The sequence below is a fragment of the Camelina sativa genome, chromosome 20 (assembly GCF_000633955.1).
Source record: "Camelina sativa cultivar DH55 chromosome 20, Cs, whole genome shotgun sequence".
NCBI classification, from domain to species: Eukaryota; Viridiplantae; Streptophyta; class Magnoliopsida; order Brassicales; family Brassicaceae; genus Camelina; species Camelina sativa.
In genome coordinates this window covers 1,262,868-1,282,592 of record NC_025704.1, presented here as the reverse complement: position 1 = coordinate 1,282,592, position 19,725 = coordinate 1,262,868, and the positions used below count along the sequence as shown (strand labels likewise).

The 19,725-nt window shown below is 32.3% G+C and overlaps 1 protein-coding gene, 1 long non-coding RNA gene and 1 pseudogene across 3 annotated transcripts; 1 reads left to right on the top strand and 2 right to left on the bottom strand.

Moving 5' to 3' along the window:
• LOC104768549 lies at positions 8,715-10,620 on the bottom strand (annotated as a pseudogene).
• Positions 10,837-11,406, top strand: LOC104768548. Its single transcript, XR_764251.1, has 2 exons — positions 10,837-11,068; positions 11,154-11,406. It is a non-coding gene; the product is annotated as an uncharacterized LOC104768548 (long non-coding RNA).
• Positions 12,933-19,488, bottom strand: LOC104768547 (1,4-alpha-glucan-branching enzyme 2-2, chloroplastic/amyloplastic-like). 2 transcript variants are annotated; one of them, XM_010492554.2, is made up of 22 exons: positions 19,125-19,488; positions 18,726-18,841; positions 18,389-18,585; positions 18,106-18,204; positions 17,745-17,787; positions 17,252-17,311; positions 17,053-17,133; positions 16,559-16,675; positions 16,213-16,296; positions 15,890-16,011; positions 15,614-15,733; positions 15,394-15,523; positions 15,194-15,304; positions 14,925-15,053; positions 14,531-14,634; positions 14,281-14,425; positions 14,056-14,203; positions 13,869-13,969; positions 13,707-13,784; positions 13,474-13,629; positions 13,305-13,379; positions 12,933-13,222 (listed from the first exon to the last, which is right to left on the bottom strand). In XM_010492554.2, the coding sequence occupies exons 1-22, from the start codon at positions 19,252-19,254 to the stop codon at positions 13,133-13,135; spliced, it is 2,436 nt and encodes an 811-aa protein (XP_010490856.1). In that variant the 5' UTR covers positions 19,255-19,488; the 3' UTR covers positions 12,933-13,132. The 2 variants fall into 2 exon arrangements, with proteins under 2 accessions (XP_010490856.1, XP_019097974.1); XM_019242429.1 differs by having other exon boundaries at positions 18,726-18,836; positions 19,125-19,487.

The window sequence follows — 19,725 nt, the reverse complement described above, 5'->3', positions numbered from 1 at the left end:
TATTTGGCCCTGATTCACCTCTCAATGTCACTAAGTCATATGACCGTGACTACTTTGTCAGCACTCGGATCCGTCGATGTTGATCAGTCTTGCAACCATGATCTCACCTGTCTCAGCTTGCTTCTTAGTGGCTGTCTCACAGCTCTCTTGGACTATTGCTTGATGTTTTTTATCTTCTTGTTTATGATTTTGGGGAAAGTCTACCTTTGTAATCTCTTTAACTTGTTGAACCTTGGAATCTCAATTCCTTTCCTCTGTATTGTTTCTATTTGAATGAATGGAAACCTACCTTTGATCAAAAAAAAAAAAAAGAAAAAAGTTACTTACCACATGATTAGTCTCAAAGAATTGAAATTTAAGATGAGAATGAGATACAGAAACTGCATATGAATTAATGAAATTAAGATTGACGGTTGTTTTCTTGGAGGTTGCAAGAGGACTATGGTACATTGATGTAACTATTAGTGTAACGTTACACTTACATACATATGAACTTCAACATACAGAACAAGGGATAAATACACGAAACGATTTTTTGAAAAGGAAATTCAAATTTTTACAATTGGAAAAGTACGTAACAACAGCAAAAATAACTTTAAAAATTGTGGGTTTTACAGTGCTCCTCGTGTCGTGCGTAGAGATTGGCCAGAAAAAAAGGGACACGGTACAAGCATTTTATAATAGCTTTCATATTTTCATTTTGATTGGTTACTCTGATACTCTCTCACAGACACATCAACTTTAATTTAAAATGAAAGAAGAAATAAAAAAAAAACTTTTCGTAAACTTCTGTCTTTTGAAAAGAAGTAATTATATGATTGTGTTTCTGAGAATGGTAATTTTAATAAAGTTGATTACAGTTATTTCCTCATATAGTTCCCAGATATATATTAAGGTCAGAGCAACGCGTGCCTTCCTTTATTTCCTTCAATCACTTTCTGCTTCTCTAGCTAGTGGTGGTGGGGGGTGGGGTTTTCTCTTTTCTCTCTAATAAAATCGATTTTTTTTGGATGATTTTTTTTTTCTTTTTTTTTTTTTTCAAATTGAAAACTTGTGTAGGTCAAAAGTTAAAATAGTATGATGTATTTCAAAAAGATGTTTGGTTTTTTTTAGAAAATAATATACAGATAATTAAAAATTTGGTATGATTGATTCAGAATCTTGGAATGGAATAACGCAATAGCAANTTGGGTTACAACCCACCGAATCCCTGCCAAGGCAATGCTTCTGCTTCTGCCNATTTTGGTTTGATTGATTCAGAATCTTGGAATGGAATAACGCAATAGCAAAATCATTGTGTAATTCTATCTATATTTTGTATTCCAATCAGACAGCTTTGCAGAATTATATTTTTTGTTCTCTTTATACTGTTCTGTAACTTTCATAGCAATGCAAAAGAAGTAAAAAATAATAATATTGGCATTCAAAATTTTCTGCAGTTCAATACTTTTTCTTGTATTTTTTAATGTATATTCTAAAGTTAAAATTCTTTTCTTAGGATTAAAAGTTAAGGTTTTACTGTATGGAGCCATTGGGTTTGCGTGAAAAGGTCCAGCTTTTCATAATGGTCTTTTAGATTCGCATGAATAAACATAAAACTGTTGTAATTAACACGTTTAATTACCCAAGAAAATCTGAGATAAGCGAATTCCCATTCCATAAAACTATATACAAGTTGAGAGTATCCTAGGCAGATATGAAATTTTGTCATAAATATTAGAAAAAATCTATCACTTCATTGTAATAGTAGTTTGGCATTTGTTTCATGGGTCCAGGTTTGAGTTAGAAGTATTGTCGTTACGATTTTTTTAAAAATTATTTATTGTTAAAAATTATCTATATGATAAAACATTTGATTTTTCACATATGTCGTAATTTCGGATAGTATTTGGGTCTAAATACTTTGTTTATAGAAAAATTCATCAGTAGAAACTAAAGATGCTGTGGATAATGATGGAAACTAATGATCTTCTGCTCAAAAGCGATTCCTAATGTTTATACAGCCACCCGAAAAAGTGAGTTTTGTAATAAATAAAAAATACCTAATTAATATTTATAAGGAGTTCCATAATAATTGGTTTGTTTTTTTTTGACATTTTGTGAGATCACATGAGTTTCCATTGTCATTTGACGATTCTTAGATAGACTTGACAATCTGTTCATTGTGTTTTGCAAGAATATATTGCAATTTTATAGATATTTACTATTCATGATAATGTAACCAATCGCATGCTTGTAGTCTAGCGATAAAATGGAAGGCAAAGTATGTTCCATGACAGTGGATTGTGAGTGTTCAAGAAATGTTAACATCAATTACTTTCTATGATTAACGTACGAAAGAACATAAAAATGTGTTGAGCCTCAGCCACTACATCTTTATTGGTGGCGTGATGATCAACTTTTTGATTGTGTCACGGTCACAAAGTTTTTTTTGGGGGATATATGATAATCAAACTTGAAATGATTAGTCAGTATGGGAGAAACATTATACTACATATGTTATAATAATTACATGTATTTTATTATACCCAAAAAGTATAGATTGGTATGTTATTATTACATTCCATAGGATAGACAGAAACATTTATAATGTCATTTAACAAAAATCCTAATTATTGTGCTTAACTGGCATAGAAAAAGACAGTTCTATGATTGAGACACTTTACTAGAAAGCAACTTTTCATTAATTATACCAGTGTTTGTATAAATGCAATAAAAATTATACTGACATTATTACAATTTTACAATATAAGTAAAAAAAAAAAACTTCTACACTAAGATTTATAATGACACTTCGAGAGTACTATAATTTTTCCTTCGGATAAAACTTTATGATACATGCTACTCCAATTGTTAAAGTTAAACCAAGTAAATATGAGGCAACTCAAACGCAAAAATTGTTTTAAAATATTGTATATGTAAATAAAAATGTACATCCCTGTGACTCTTGTGTATATACAACTAGACTAAAATGCCTAGATATTTATTTATATGTTAATATAAAATATATGTGAAATGATCGGAGTGGTAGGGAACTATCAACTATATGGATTGTTATTACACGACTCTAGCTACTAATTAAGGTTTGAAACTAAGACAAGTCAGGTAGTAAAACCCCGACAACTTTACAAAGGATAAGTATATAATGAACATAATAAATACTAGATTTTAGGTTTATCTCAAGAACTAATTATTTAGTTATGAATGCAATCACCTTTGTATTTAGGTAAGGTTGGCGCTTCTAGTGGTTGGTGTTTGGTAAGTAGTTTCTCAATATTCTTCTTGTTTTCGCATGTCAAGACAAACTTCGGACATACCCAATTTTATATTGTTATTCTTTTGCCCAACGTTATTTATTTTTTCTTATGATACTTTGGGTTCTCAATTATTTAGTCTAAATCACATGAATAATTTAGTTGTATTTTTTGTTAGGTATTGACCGGCCGGGTAATTAAAACCCAATCCAAATTGTACTCGAACTCGCAGTATAACATATGCTTTTTTGGTGTTACGGATAAAAGATGGCATTGGAACATGTTAAACGAGGCTATCTCGTTTATGACCATTCGGTCCGTTCATATTACATAATAACAAATTAAAAATATATACATTATAGTTTTGTTGTTAATATCCCTGTATTTGATTGGTAATATAATTATATATATTTCGGAATCCAAAACTTTTGTATCATATTCGATTTTTCTTCTTTCTTTACATACTTTTGTGTTTCATCATTAACATTTAACCAACTGTCAATCTTGACATGATCGAATTAATAAAAACTAAAACTCGTACGTCAAAATGTCAATATATTTTACTTTGTACCAAGTTTTGAAAACTCTTACTACATAACAAATCAGCGTAATGACTCACGTTTTACCTACTAACTAAAATATTATGACGCGTGGTAAGAAAATCTAGTGATTCTTATATTACGGTTGTTGTACTATCCAATTTCTTAAAAAATGTTAAATTTGAAGTTAGTTATATATACTCCATAAGAAATAAGTACAGTTTGTCATAATAAAGTGAAGTAATTGATTAAATAGTACTAGTACTTACTTTTATGATTATATCTAGTATAAGACATGAGACATCGATTCATGAATATTAGAAAATCAAATTGGGGTCCATTATTATTATTATTCTTATTATTTTCTTTTGTTTTAATTCAGTCTTTGGTTAGTGAGAGCACCGTCACATTAAAAAAAAACTAAGGACAAGCTACGTGTGCGTCCAGACACACGTGCGTGCGTTTCACCCGTATATCGACACGTGTCAAGTAAGGGTCGGCGTTTTGTTCAGCCGCTTGTTATGGACGTCCATAATTCGCGGTTTGGTGACGTGGCCTGTTTCTTTCATTGGATTCTTTTTCTTTCGCGTTTTTCCTCTTTTTTTGTTTTGGGAAAATGACTATTTAATACTTGTAATTTTAAAAAAGGAATTTTTACCTCTACAAATTCTTAGTGCCAATTTAAATATATACTCTAATAAAATTCAAAATTCATATATATATATATATATATATATATATATTTTTTTTTTTTAAATTGAGTAAAATTCGGAATTCATATTTATAGACGCTGATGTGGTATCGTGTTCATAAACAACGTCGTTTTGCTCCATTCAATTCAGAAAAAACTGAAAAAGCCAATACTTACCGTTCAAACCCATAACCACTATCAATTTTAGCACATAACATAACCAGTTGATCCATCAATCATATCATAACAAAGTTAAATTTAATGATTATATATCTGTTAACATATTCTAATTATAAACATTGTATAATAAATTATATCAATACTTAATTTATTATTAAAATAATAAAATAATTAAACCATTAATAATATCTTAAACAAATTAATAAACTTATTTTAACTACTTATAAATTTAAGAAGAAAAAATCATTAATCATAAATAATAATTTATTAATAATTATTTTATTTCAAAGGTATATAATCATATATTATTAAAAATAAAAATAAAAATAATAATCATTAATAAATTATAATTTGTAAATAATGATTAATGATTTTTTTGCATCAATTTAATAATGGTTTTATCATTAATAATATATTAAATAAATCAATAATTATCTTATACATTGATAAATTTATTAATGATTAAAATAATTTTCTAATAATTAAAATAATTTATTAATATATAATTATATACCTTTAATTATTGGTGCAATAGACTAACAATCTGTCTTGTTGGTGCAATAGACCAGCAAGCTGTCTTGTTGGTGCAATGGACCAGCAAGCTGTCCACGTCTGCTTCAATATGGACCGGAGCAGATTTGGTTTCACTACAAAAAAACCTGCATTTTAGTCTATTGCAAATGTGATGTAAAATAGTTGCAAATGTGATGTAAAATAGTTGTAAATTAATTGTAAATGTGCTGTTAAATAGTTGCAAATTAGTTGCAAATGTGCAACAGTTTTGCAACTACCACTTGAATGATTTGCGACTAACACCTGATTTAACTACTATTTTGAGATTATTTTTTAACTATAATAAAAAAATCAAACTCAAATACATTATAATTCATCTTTTATAGATTCATATTAAAAATGTATATGAGTGATATTATTCCAGCATTTTATTTTTAAAATTAACCTGAAATAATTAAAAATTCATATACTGTAAAACATTGTAATTTAAATCCATATGTTGGTCTACTTATATTTTAAAACATAATAAGAATCCAAAAAGTCAAACATTTAAAATTCATGATACCATTATCAATGCAATATATTAGATTTATTGCTAAAACGGTAACAAATCTAAGTCGGTTTAACAAATACACAAACTCATGGTCTAATATGACAAGTTCACATTCTTAAATATATTTTTAATATGAAAAAAGTAAATTAACAAGAAATAATAATCAAAATATATGTAAAATATAAGCAAAACATAAGTAAAATATACACACAAAAAACAAAATAATAGTAACATATTAGTTTATGTTATTTATACAAAATAGAATAGCGATTATATAATAACCCAAACAACGCATGAGCTACTACCTAGTTAATAATGTTAGGACCATGACATTTTGTTAATTTATAGTGATATTAATTAATAATTATTATTTTATAAATATATATTTTAATTGTTTAAAAATTATGAATTGAAACAATTTTAATAAAATAAAATTAGACTTTCAGATGTTTTCAATTTAGAATTGAATTTATACTATTTAGAAAACATTACTGACAATAAATTACAAATATTCTATAAAATTATCAAAATATGGTTTGAGGGTGAAGCCACACACAATGCAAGATGTATTCTAGATAGAGATATGGAAAACTGAATCAAACAATATGAATCAAACATCAAAACCTAACGGCGTGAAGCCACAAATGCAAAATTTGACAATGCAAAACACACAAGAAAGACAAAATTGAAAGCTAGATAAAAGGAAACCAAATCCAAAACAAGGGAAACAAACTTTGGAAGAAATCTATCAAAAATGCTAGCAAAACTCTGAAATCTAAATTTGAAACGGTGTCGTTTCACAAACACGATGTGACGTCATTGTATGCGTGGAGTCTGAGTTAGCATCCATAAATGTGGACTCCGAATTCGGTTCAATTTAAAAAATACAGGTATAAATTTTAAATTTTATTAGATTACAAGTGTAAACTGACACTAATAATTTTTACAGGTAAAAACTCGCACTTTTGGGAGAGTACATGTATGAAATGGTTCTTTTCTCTTTTTTTTCTCCACGATTATTTGCTGTGTTTTTCCAATAAGCCTATATTGTGATCTGTAAGCATACGATTAAAAAATATGTGATATAGGCGACGAAAAATATAAAACCTATACAAATACTGAAATATCTATCTTGTTGTTTAACGTTAATATTTGTAACTAGAAAGATAAATATTTGACACTGAATTTAAGATATGAGCAAGGTACACTTAATATTGTTTTCTGTACAAAAGGTAGCATTTCATAAGAAAAGTAGGTTTTTTGTATGTAATTATGCAAATATGGGTGATTCACTGATTTGGTATAGAACTGTCCACCTCTTTGATCAAAAAAAAAAAAAAAAAANATAGAACTGTCCATGTAGTTTCTTATTTTAAATATGTAGAACACATGTTTATTACTTACCCTTAATGATTAAAAAACACTTGATTATTTGCATGCACGTTTCACTAATTTGATATCTACCTTCTTCGGTTCTTCCTGTTTTTTTTTTTCTTTGTAATTGCAACTTGCAAGATTTTGCGAATTTTATTTCTCTTTGAGAAGCTTCGGAGGAAGAAGCCATAAGAAAAAATAAGGACAGAGACAAGAAATCTATATCAGTAATATAACCATATATGATGTTTGGATATATTAGTATATACGTAGACGTGTAGTATTATTTATCAATTGTTGTATTTGTAGGTATACGGCTATTCATGTGAACCGACGAGATATATTGAAGAGATATGGGCAGAGCCAAAATAAGCATGTCCCAATACAATTTATGTTAGAAGGGATTCAATAATAGCTAAAATATAAACACCAACCTATATATTAGATACATTATGAATTATTGAAACAAAAAATATTGGTCCTATTAAAAAAGCTTGTGACTTTTGACTTATTGTGAGACAATATGTGTCCGTATGTATCTTAAACTTGGATCGTGTCGCTTGATTTGTAGCTTTCCTCCATGCTCATGCACGACTGGTACATACACTCATTCAACGCACATCTCATTGAATTATAAGAAAATATATTGAAGTCTAGTCTCTCATGTAAATTAGTCGATCTTTGTTTTAAAATAGAAACCTAATGTTTTTAACGTATTCGGACTATTGCGGCACCGAACATTTTAGAGAACACACACTGACACGCATAATAAATTTACACAGAGTTTTGATCTGAGTGAAAGACGGTGACATGCCTATATATGATTGATGTCTCGGCCATTTCTGCGATAAGGATCATACTAAACAAAATAAAACATCACATACGATTTTATAAAATAATAAAGGAATATGAGGAGTATATGTATAATGTATTATAAGAAAAAGAAATATTCGATCGAGAGCAACAGAAAATGTGTTTGATATGATTACACATATAAAGAGAGACATGAGATATCTCATGGATAGGTCTAGAACTTGGAACATTGTAGATATATGCTAAGTATTGATTAATTATTGTAGATGCATGCACTTTCAGATTCAATAAAATAAGGTGAGAGATGCTCATACAAATTAAGGAAACATCGTTGATACTTCCACCAAACCAAACGTTTGATTATTCCATTTTCGTTTGAACTCTATTTGATTTTTCTTTAATAAATTCCAAAGTATAGCAGATTCATATTCTTACAAGATATTAATGATTTCTACATTTATATATTGAACTAGTAGGGGTACATTAGATAATGTTATATACTCTCGTATATTGACAAACCTTATTTCAAATACATTACTCTCTTAACTTGATCCTAGCATGCCTATCTATTAATATTAACTCAGATCCTAGACATGCAACTCATGGTCAGTTTGATTTTCTCATGTACAGCTGAAATTCTCAAGTCAGGATTTTCAAATATGGTATACTTTAAATTACAATTAGAGAGATTTGAAATGGTTTATGTCTTCATGTTATAGTCATGTATCAAAATGCTCTGGACAAACATAGTTGCTTTACATTATTATTACAATTTCTGCCAATCACACGTCGATAAATGTAGTGCCAAGGTAACTTTGTTACATTTTCTTTGCAACATCTAGTTCAAAACCATATCTTCTTACTCTTTATTTTATATATATTATGTTACTACAATCATAAAAGAACAATGAAAATACTCTAAACAGTGATTTTACGAGTGATATTTTTATAAAAAGTTTCAAAAGCCCAATCCCAGTGACTGTGCTCGTCCAACACTTAAGGTTTGGTTAGATCAATGTTCTTGCTTAGCTCCTCCAGCTTCTTGAACCTCAGTTTCTCGCTTTGTCCCTCCAACTGCGCACATTCATCAAAATAGAAGAAACCCCATCAAGTCTCAAAAACCGTTACAAAAACACATAAGAACAGCTCTTTTGATTTAGCCAATTACAGACAAAAATGCAAATAAACGCGTGACTGGTCTTTTGGATGTCTAACTGTCTACGATCATGTGTTGAATCTAGTTTGGAGGAACTAATTGCAAATATACAATGCAAATCACTCAAACTTGTCTCTACTGATCTCACTTTCAAAATAGTGGAACTCGTTTTAGAAACAGGATTCCAACTATTAAGAATAACAAACTTGGCGACTGGATACCAAAACTCAGTAAGATAATTTACCCTCTTTCAATGGGAATCTTGAAACAAAACTAAAGCAATGTAGGGTTCTAAAGGAAGGTAATGGGAATCGTTATGTCCCAAAACAGCTTAAAACCTATTAGTTTGATGAACGAGAAACCAATTCGTTGGACCAAACACACACACCATCCAGATACATATGGCATGAACAAACCAGTTTTGTAACGTTCTATTCAACACACCTGATTTTATTAGGCAAAAGTAGAGAGAGAGAAGTGAGAATAAATGAACAAACCTCCTGTAGCTTGGTGATCAGCTCCACCTTCTCCTTGTTCTTTTCATTGAATGCTTCAAGAGCATCCTTGTACTCTGTTTCCTGCACATTATGGAAAAACGAAAAACAGGTTAGCATCCTAAGAATCCTTCCTGAACACATCGTTCTGTATCAAGTCAGTTTGATTAATGATCATGATCTTAGTTCTTAGCATCCCAGAGAAAGAGCAAAAAGCATTGAAATTCTCAAACACAAAAAAACCCAAACCTTTTTCTGAACAGTATTCCCCAATGGCTTTAATTCTTTGTCAAGAGAATCAATCTTCTTCCGCACCATTGTAACTTCCTTCCTCATGGGATCAGCAAAACCTTCAAGTTCCTGAAATTGCATAATTTTTAACAATCAAAGCATCAGACTCACCAAACATACATCATCCACAAATCAACCTTAGATCTTCTTCTTTCCCCAATCAGGTTTAGATCACGAGTCAGTGATCATCTTTACAACACAGTATATATGCTCAAAACTATGAAAATTTTCCACAAATCTAGAACCTAAAATTGGAAACAAAAACCCTACAACCAAACTAAATCCAGCTTTCTAATTTTAGCCACTAAATCCGAAAACGAGTTCAAAATTGTTCTCCGCTTTTAGTCTCTCTAAGCCCTAAGAACTTGATCTAAATCTACACTACGATGTAAAACCTAAAGCAGCAACTGAATCGAATTGAAATAATAAAAGTAATAAATTAGAAATCAAACCTCGAGAATCATAGCGAGACGCTTGGACTCGTCTTCAACACGACCAAGCTGAGCTTGAACTCTTTCTCTAATCTCCATCTTCTTCTTCTCGATCTCCTCTTCTTTAGCTTTAAACGCCGACAAAGCTTTCAGCGACATCTCATCATCTTCCTTCTTCATCTGACTACTGAAACTCATACTCTCTGATAACTGATCCTTAAGCCGACGGCCTTGTTCCGCCGACGGCCTTGTTCCGCCGGCGCCGGCTGCGACGTCGTCGTCTCTGTCGGTTGCATCTTCTTCTGAGTTCTTTCTTTCTTCTTCCAAGAGAATTTGCTTTTTTAGCCGTTTATCTGATGCGATCTACGATGACCGTTGGATTCTTTAATAATGGGATGCAAAAGGAAAGGAGCGTGATTGCCTTAACCGTAAATCAACTTAAACCGGAACTATTCACCATCTAAACCAAATCAATTTAAACCGGGTATCTATATATATATACACACATATGTAACGTTTTTCCTTTTTAGGGCATTACAAAGTTTTTTCCTTTTTTTCTTATTCCGATCAGAATCAGACACGGTTATATAAACTGAGACTCTGTGAGAGAGAGAGACCCATGATCGATCGTTTTGTTAAGTTGAGTGTTGTTCGATTCTTTAAACCAAAAAAAAAAAAAGGATACGATTGTTTTCTTTGGAGCGGACGATATGAAAGCGAAAGTGAAAGCTATGTTCTCGAAGCGACGAACATGTGTCGACTCTGTTCGTTCTCAAAAGGTATTTTTCTCGTCTCTGTTTCTTGTTGTTCTCAAAAGGTTTCCTCGTTTTGAATCCTAACTCAGTTTCTTTATCATCTCTGTAGATATATGGTTCTAACTAGATGTGTGCGATGATAACTGCTTCGGGCCTTCGGCTTTTTCTATGTTGCGGTGGTCCGGTGGAGGTGGGTGGCTGTTCTGTTGTGTTCCTTCGAGAATGGTGTTGCGATCGTAAGAGACGCTCCAAACCTTTTGGGCCCGAAGAAAGAAATTCTAGCCCATCAGAAAGTTACAAGCCCATGAAGATAGTTGTCTGATTTCCTTTTTCTCGCTAATCGTATCATCATCATTGCTCAGGTTAATTTCCATCCCCATCTTATATTTGTTTTTTTTAGATTTTAAAGATTTGATAATGTTAAGTGAACAATGATTTTTAAAATTTTGATTTGTTTTTATTTTCAAATATATATTTTTTGAGATTTTTTTTTTTTGAAAAATAAAAGTTTTTTTAATAGATATTTTGAATATTGAATTTACAAAACTGTGTGAAAACTAACTGAATTTTGGATCCTGTCTTTTGATTGTTAGAGATTCCATAAATTCTAATTGCTTTCACATTGTGATGTGAATTTAATATTTGAAATTGAATTTTTAAAAATTTTGATTTTTTTTCCTCACAACTTTTAAATAAAATTTAAAATCATAGTAAAATTGGAATATAAAAGATACCATTTTTTTAGATTTTAAAGATTTGATAATGTTAAGTGAACAATGTTTTTTAAAATTTTGATTTGTTTTTATTTTCAATTATTTTCAATTTTTTTTTTTAAATAAAAGTTTTTTAATAGATATTTTAAATATTGAATTTACAAAACTGTGTGAAAACTAACTGAATTTTGGATCCTGTCTTTTGATTGTTAGAGATTCCATAAATTCCTATTGCTTTCACATTGTGATGTGGATTTAATATTTGAAATTGAATTTTAAAAAGTTTTGATTTCTTTTCCTCACAACTTTTAAATAAAATTTAAAATCATAGTAAAATTGGAATATAAAAGTTACCAAAAAAAAATTAATCGGATTTTGGATTATGTCATTTAATTGTTAAAAAATTCAAATATAAAAACAAAAATAAATTGATTTGGAGAAAAAAAAAAAGAGATCCTTTATACCTATAATTGGCCACACAGAACAGAAGCCGTTGAGTCGTTTGAACATCAATGACCGGTTTATTCCTGATTATGTAATTGGCTTGCTTGATCAAGTGCTACATTCCCGGATTAGTATTTTAAATATTTTCAAATATTAAAATTATTTGATAATGTTAAGTAAACAATGATTTTTAAAATTTTGATTTGTTTGATAATGTTAAGTAAACAATGATTTTTAAAATTTTGATTTGTTTTTATTTTCAAATAATTTTTTTTTTTGAGGTTTTTTTTTCTTGAAAAATAAAATTTTTTAATAGATATTTTGAATATTGAATTTACAAAACTGTGTGAAAAGTAACTGAATTTTGGATCCTATCTTTTGATTGTTAGAGATTCCATAAATTCCTATTGCTTTCACATTGTGATGTGTATTTAATATTTGAAATTAAATTTTAAAAAGTTTTGATTTCTTTTCCTCACAACTTTTAAATAAAATTTAAAATCATAGTAAAATTGGAATATAAAAATTACCAAAAAAAATTAATCGGATTTTGGATTATGTCATTTAATTGTTAAAGAATTCATAAAATCCTTTTGTTTTCACTTTTCAGATATAAAAACAAAAAAAAATTGATTTGGAGAAAGAAAAAAAAAAGAGATCCTTTATACCTATCATTGGCCAATTTGGCCACACAGAACAGAAGCCGTTCAGTCGTTTGAACATCAATGACCTGTTTATTCCTGATTATGTAATTGGCTTGCTTGATCAAGTGCTATATTTGCGGATTAGTGTTTCAAATATTTTCGTTACCAGACTTTACATTCTAGGTTGACTTTGTTCACATCATTACAATCTAATGAAGTAAACACATTTTCAGACTCTCTCTTCTCTGGTTATGATTTGTAGTTTTTGGATCCAAAGTCTGAAAGTCCTAATCGTGGTTTGCTAAAGCATAAACCACAGCGGTTCTACACGGTGCATAGACCATGAACGAGCAGGGTCGTCCGTCGTATGAGCCATCCTGCATTGGCATGATTGGGTCAAGAGATTTGGACAGTCACAATGAATGTAAACTTTAACTAGAATGGTTTCATTTTTCTTACATATGTGAAATATTCTGCCTTGCTATCAAGCCTTCCGAATCCACCAAACAGAGGATCATCTGAGTCCAATACGATCTGGAATGTTGAAAAGTAGTAAGGGATATAGGATTCTATCTACAACCAATGCCAATGCCCCAATTGTTTCAAAAGAAGAGTTGGATGTGTATACCTTATATTTGCCAGGCTTGGAGCAACCAATACGGTAATCAAAGTAGCTGCTGGTCCAGTGGAAGTTGAAGACAAAGACGAGATCACCTCTTTCGCATATGATTACTCTATCTCCTTCGTCTTTTCGTGATATGAATTGGTGCTTTGAAGTCATAAACTGCTCAAACGTAAAATCAGAATAAAAGCCACTGGGTGATTGACATGATCTACAAAGATTGTAACTTGGAGACTTACACCGTATTTCTCTTCAAGATGTTGCATTGCCTGATCAAATTCTTGCAGTCCGCGGTACCTGAGATAATCTGCATCCCCCTATATATGAAATTTTCTGAATCAGAACACAGCAAAGCATTCATCTTGAGTTATGTTGGACTTAGCCAGATTGTAAGTACTTACTAGATCGAATCTGCGGCGGCATTTGTCATAACTGAAGTTGTTGCCAGGAATCACGCTCCCATCAGAAAGACGCTGCTCGCCTCTAGGAAAATCGATCCATTCTGAAGATCGCAGGAGACGATCAAGAAATGTACTCTCAAACCAATTTTGTACAAAGCTAAACGAAAGAACTTAAACGATACAGTACCTGGATGTCCGAATTCGTTACCCATAAAATTTAAGTACCCTTCACCGCCTAATCCCATAGTTATAAGTCTAATCATTTTATGCAAAGCTATTCCTCTATCGATAAGAGGGGTTGATGGTCTGTCTACTGCCATGAAATCATACATATCCTGGAAACGAACAAACATTATCCACATAACTTGTAAAATTTAGTTTGATGAATATAGAGAAGTATAATGGCCTCTACCTTGTCCATTAACCAGAAGGCAATTGTTTTGTCACCAACAAGAGCTTGGTCATGACTTTCAGCATAAGAAATACACTTCTCTGACCACCTTCTATTAGTAAGTGTGTAGACGATGTCGCCCATTTGCCAGTCTTCATCTCTCTTCCTTCACCACATAACATGGTGGAGAGTAAGATGGACTCATTTCACCAATCATTAAAGAGGTTGCAATTTAAAAGATAATGCAGTAAGAAAGCAGAAAGAAACTCACTTGAGAATTTCTATCCACTTATCAGCTATGGCCATGTGTAAACGGTAGTCAAATCCAACGCCACCATCTTGGACAGGAATACAAAATGTTGGCATACCACTAACCTGAAACGAAACGATTCTATAAGCAAATATAACAGAAATAGGCACCACGGAAAATATAGACAACCTTCCATTTGTTAGTTGACATTGATTTGGTTAATCTTCTGCATTGGACTATCATTAATATGTTAAACCCATATGTATCCCTATGGCTCTACATACTTGTTTTTATGTAGCGTGGTAAGTTTGTAAACCTTATTTCGAGGGTGAAGGTGATATAGGAACTAGGAAAGACATAGCAAAAAAATTGTCAAAAAATCGGTGGTTATAAAGAAGACATTCAGAAAACTTACATCTTCACCAACGGTAATCGCTTCAGGGTAGAGCCCATGAATCATATCATTTACCAGCATCAAATAAGTCACAGCATCCACATCAGTTTCCAATCCAAAGTACTCAGTGTAATTCCCAGTAAATCCAACCTATTTGAAACACAAAAGAGTAGGTCAACAGACCGATGTAAGACATGCGTAAAACCTGACACAATCGGAAAGGAACATGGGAAAAGCAAATAAAAAATGCATTTTAGCAAAGCCATCTATTGTAGAAAAGTTTGAAGTACCGAGAGTCCATGATGGGTATACATCATTGAGGTAACACCATCAAATCTATATCCATCAAACTTGTATTCTTCTAGCCACCACCGTGCATTTGAAAGGAGATATCGTAATACCTGTAAGAAAAGAGAGAGTTAGAACTAATAGTGCTAAAGGAAGTTGGCTGTTTGCAATATTTTGCTTTAAAGTTCACAAAGTTACATACTTCCCAGCTCCCATAATTGAAAAGACGTGAGTCCCACATCCAATGGTTACCCCGAGGTCCAGAGTGGAAATAGTGAGCATCAGTTCCATCAAACATGTTCAGTCCATCCAATGTATTTTTTGAAGCATGGCTGCACAAGTTAGAGAATGGCAATATCAAATGACTAGTGGAAGACCAAAAGGTGGATCTGATTGTATGCTATCATGAAAACTTTCACTACCTATGAACAATATCCATCAGAACGACCAGGCCTAACTCATGAGCTCTGTCTATAAGTGATTTTAGTTCCTCTGGTGTCCCACAACGACTGCTAGGGGCAAAAAAGTTTGTGACATGGTACCTGCGTTCATAACGGAAACGGCATGTTCCTTCGTAAAATAAAAACAATAAAAAACAGATAGCATCATATCAGAAAGGCTGAAGGGCGGTATAGTTTTGCAACACTAAATTATATGAGAATATCTAGGATTCTAATAGAACTCAGGTCAAAGAATACCCAAAACTGGCATAATATGAATGTTCTTGTATAGCCATGATTTGAACAGCATTATAGCCAAGCCTTTTGATGCGTGGAAGAACATCATCTCTAAAGTTAGCATAAGTATTGACCATTGGTTCCTGCATAACAAGTATACTCTCATCATTCAAGTGATATAGAGAAATCTCCAGAAAATTATACTCTCATCATTCAAGTGATATAGAAAAATCTCCAGAAATGGGATCGATGTCATTATAGTCGAACTCGAACAACCATACTGAACAAAAGCAGATGTTAAGGACCATAATAAAATAATTTAAGACAAAGAGGCAGACACACACCGTGCTACTCATGCCAACATGTGCTTCATAAATCCTCAGCGACTTAGGTCTCTTTGGTTGAGGATGTTTGAATACATATTTCTCCTGAAAAGAAATTAAGAACCGTTGAAAGGACAACCAAAAGTATCTGCTGATGTTAGTTAATAGGACCATAAACGATAATAGATAACCGAATCTATTGATTAAATAAACATATGCGTTTGAGATAGTCCAGAAAAGAAATCCACGACTTTTGCTTTGACAGTACCAGCTAATCTATAAATCTGAACTTTCAAAAACTTCATACTAGCACAGGCACAATCGTTTTCCACAATATAATATTCAAAAGATTGCATGACCTTATTACCTCTTCTGGAGGATCATAGTATATCCCATTGAATGGGATTTCACCTGGAGCTTGGACTGAGAATTTTATCCAAGCAGGTATTGAGTCTTTAATGCCAGATGGTGTATCCATACGAATCTGGAGTTTTGTGCATCAGAAATTACTTCACCATCATTACATAATTTTCTCAGAAACTTCCAACCAAACATGTATTAACTCATTGCGATTTTATCCACACGTGTATACAAATGACACGCAGAATCTATATTAAGAAAATGTAGATGCACTCAATACTACCGATATACATCTTTTATGGATTTCTACGTAGATGACCAGAACAATCACTTTCTATATCTGATGCTGAAACTAAATTTGAAACATACGCAGCAGAAAACATATCTTTCTGTGCATAATATAAAAACGATTGTTTGCAACCGTGAGAACATCTCTTTACGATAAAGCATGTAACAATTGTGGGGAGCAGAAATGAATGAATGAAGGGACTTGTTAGTTACCTTTACACGTGAGCCATGAGGAATTGCAGGCGAACCATCAGTGTTGTTGGGCAAAAAGATCTCCCAAACACCAAATTCATTCTGTAAACGATTTGATAAGAGAATCACTGGTCTAAATCCCATATTTTCAAACTTCAAATGAATTTTCCAACCATAAAGAAGCATAAGGAATTTAAGCAAAGTAGTCAATAGGCCATACCCGAGTCATGATATCTGCGTTAGGATTCCAGTTGTTAAAATCTCCGATAAGTGATGCAGCCTGAAACAGGCGAGGACAGAAATTTAGATAAGCAACCAAATTACTTAGAAAATATGCACACTCATAACAGAAAAACACATATACAAACAAGAAGAACGAGTTGCCACAGAGATGCAACTAACATGCTAAACCTCATACACTTAGGTTTGATTGAGGAACCAATCACTCCTACATGGGACAGGTTTTCATAATTCCTAAACCAATTCTCAGATTGTCCAAGATCGGCCAGGAAGATTTATAAGTTAATCCTCACATGACCAGGTATAGCATTTCTACCACATAGTGACTGTAGAACAGTATTCGGCCCTTGTTATATGACCACTATTTACTTTGTGTCACAAAATGCAAATGCTAAGATTCTGGCTACAGTCTTCAGTGTTCCTATTAGTAAAACACACTTATAATTATTAGTGGAAAACTAAAAGAAACATACCTTAGCTCCAGGCGCCCACTCTCTATAAGTTATACCGGCGTCACTGAAATTGCAATGAAACTACCATTAGAGAATCATATCATATACTATTGATGAAATTATATAAAAGTGACACTGCAGCGTTAAGAAAATATAGCTGAAACAAGACTAGTTTGGCTACAATCAGGATTTTCTTACTGCAAAATTTCTAAAGATGCAAAAAATGATCACTATATAAAACACATTTCACGAGTTCCAAAATCTAGAAACCCTGTGATAAGAACGAATGTCTACTAAAACTCAATATACATCTAGTATCCAATGACTCGTTCTTCTTTGTTGCAATACCCATAAAGAATTATTGGTGATAGTAAATAGTTACCTGCGCGAAAATCCTAACTTTTCATAGCCACGAGAGAATGCCTCCAGACCACCCTCATACTTGTCTATTTCCTCACGCAATCTTCGATACTGTCCATAACTGTAGCCAAAATAAATGCAAGATACTTAAGCGAGATCAAAAAGTAACAACAACATCTAGCCTTACTACAAACTTCTACATCAAATGTGAGAAAAAATCCTTCAATAAATAAGATTTGGATGCCTTACATCAAGCAGGTATCCCTAGTAAAAACGAAACAACTCGCAGGACAAATAAATAATACCGGTAATCAAGATGACTGCTGTAACTTCGTAACATGGGGTCTATATCGTATATTTTCTTCCCATCACTAGGCGGGGGAACTATTCTTGGTTTCAGCCCTCTCTCCTTGACGACGTTACTCGGATCAAAAACAGACGACTGGACTTCTGTTCTTACTGCCTCGTTCTCTTCCATTGTTTGAATTTCTAGATCAAATCTCTACAAAAAGGAATTAAAAAAATGGGGTTTCGTGTTAAAAATATCTACAAATTTGCAATGCACATAAGGTTCAACCTCTAAACATTTTGCCTCTAACTCACTGATTAAAGAGGAGAGAGAGATAGACAAAAGATATCCACCTGTGGTTCTTGAGAAAAACTGCTGGGATCATCATCAAGATTATCAGGTACTAAGACTTTATCAGAGGCAGCGATAGAATCAAACTCCGCAGATTGTTTCCCAGCAAAGATCTTCCCTACAGACATGGATCTAATCAAGAGGTGTATCTACAATCATGTTTGCTCAAAATTCATCAATAACAGATGAATAAAATTCAACTAAAATACACTACTCGGAGCCAGCTGATCTCACAATAGAGAAGCCTACAAAGCAGCTGATCTAACTCCTATTGTTTAATCGTACTACAACATTTGAGTTTAGTTCATCGGAGTTAGTCAAGTAACGAATCAGCTAAATCATTCTCAGAAATCAATTAAGTACACTCAGTAAAACAATGGCGTCCTGAGAAAGAGGCGTACGAGAGAGAGGGTGTTTCTTCAGGAAGAAAGAGAGGCTGGAATTGCCATTAAAGGCGGTGGTAAGAGGTCGAGCAGAGGAAGAAGGAAGAGGAAAGCGTGGAGTAACAGAGACTCCGTGTATCACCACCATATCCTTCACCGCCGGTGACTCCTACAGTGACTCAATCAGAAAAAGAAAAAAAAAAACCGAGAAAATCGGAAGACAGAGAGATCTGGAGAAAAATCTGGAAATCAAACGAGTGGCGGGTTTGCTAATTTTGCTAATAAAAAAATTTTGTGATTGCGAAACGAACGAAACAGACGATTGCTTAAAAGATGAGTGTTGAGTGTGGCGGAGGGGGTCCAACACCCGAGTCTCGCAATTCCCCATCGTCCATTTCACTTTTTCTACTGTTTTTTTTTTTTTTTAATTATTATTATTATATGGTTTTTGCAATATTTAACGGTCCATATAATTTTATTGTACTAATAATAATTATTGTGATTTATTAGTCACGAGATCTTCGCGCAGCAATTTACATAACCGTACCACGTGACGTAATTTTACATACCTCTTTTTTTGTGAGACCAATGCATGTAGCTTTTTTTTTTTTTTTTTTTT

Coding starts and splice junctions, on each gene's coding strand:
- LOC104768547 (XM_010492554.2), bottom strand. CDS start 19,254: ATGGTGGTGATACACGGAGTCTCTGTTACTCCACGCTTTCCTCTTCCT. Junction 18,205..18,388: donor AGCAGTCATCTTGATTACCG/GTATTATTTATT, acceptor TTTTGGCTACAG/TTATGGACAGTATCGAAGAT. Junction 16,676..17,052: donor CTCATGGCTCACGTGTAAAG/GTAACTAACAAG, acceptor ACAAAACTCCAG/ATTCGTATGGATACACCATC.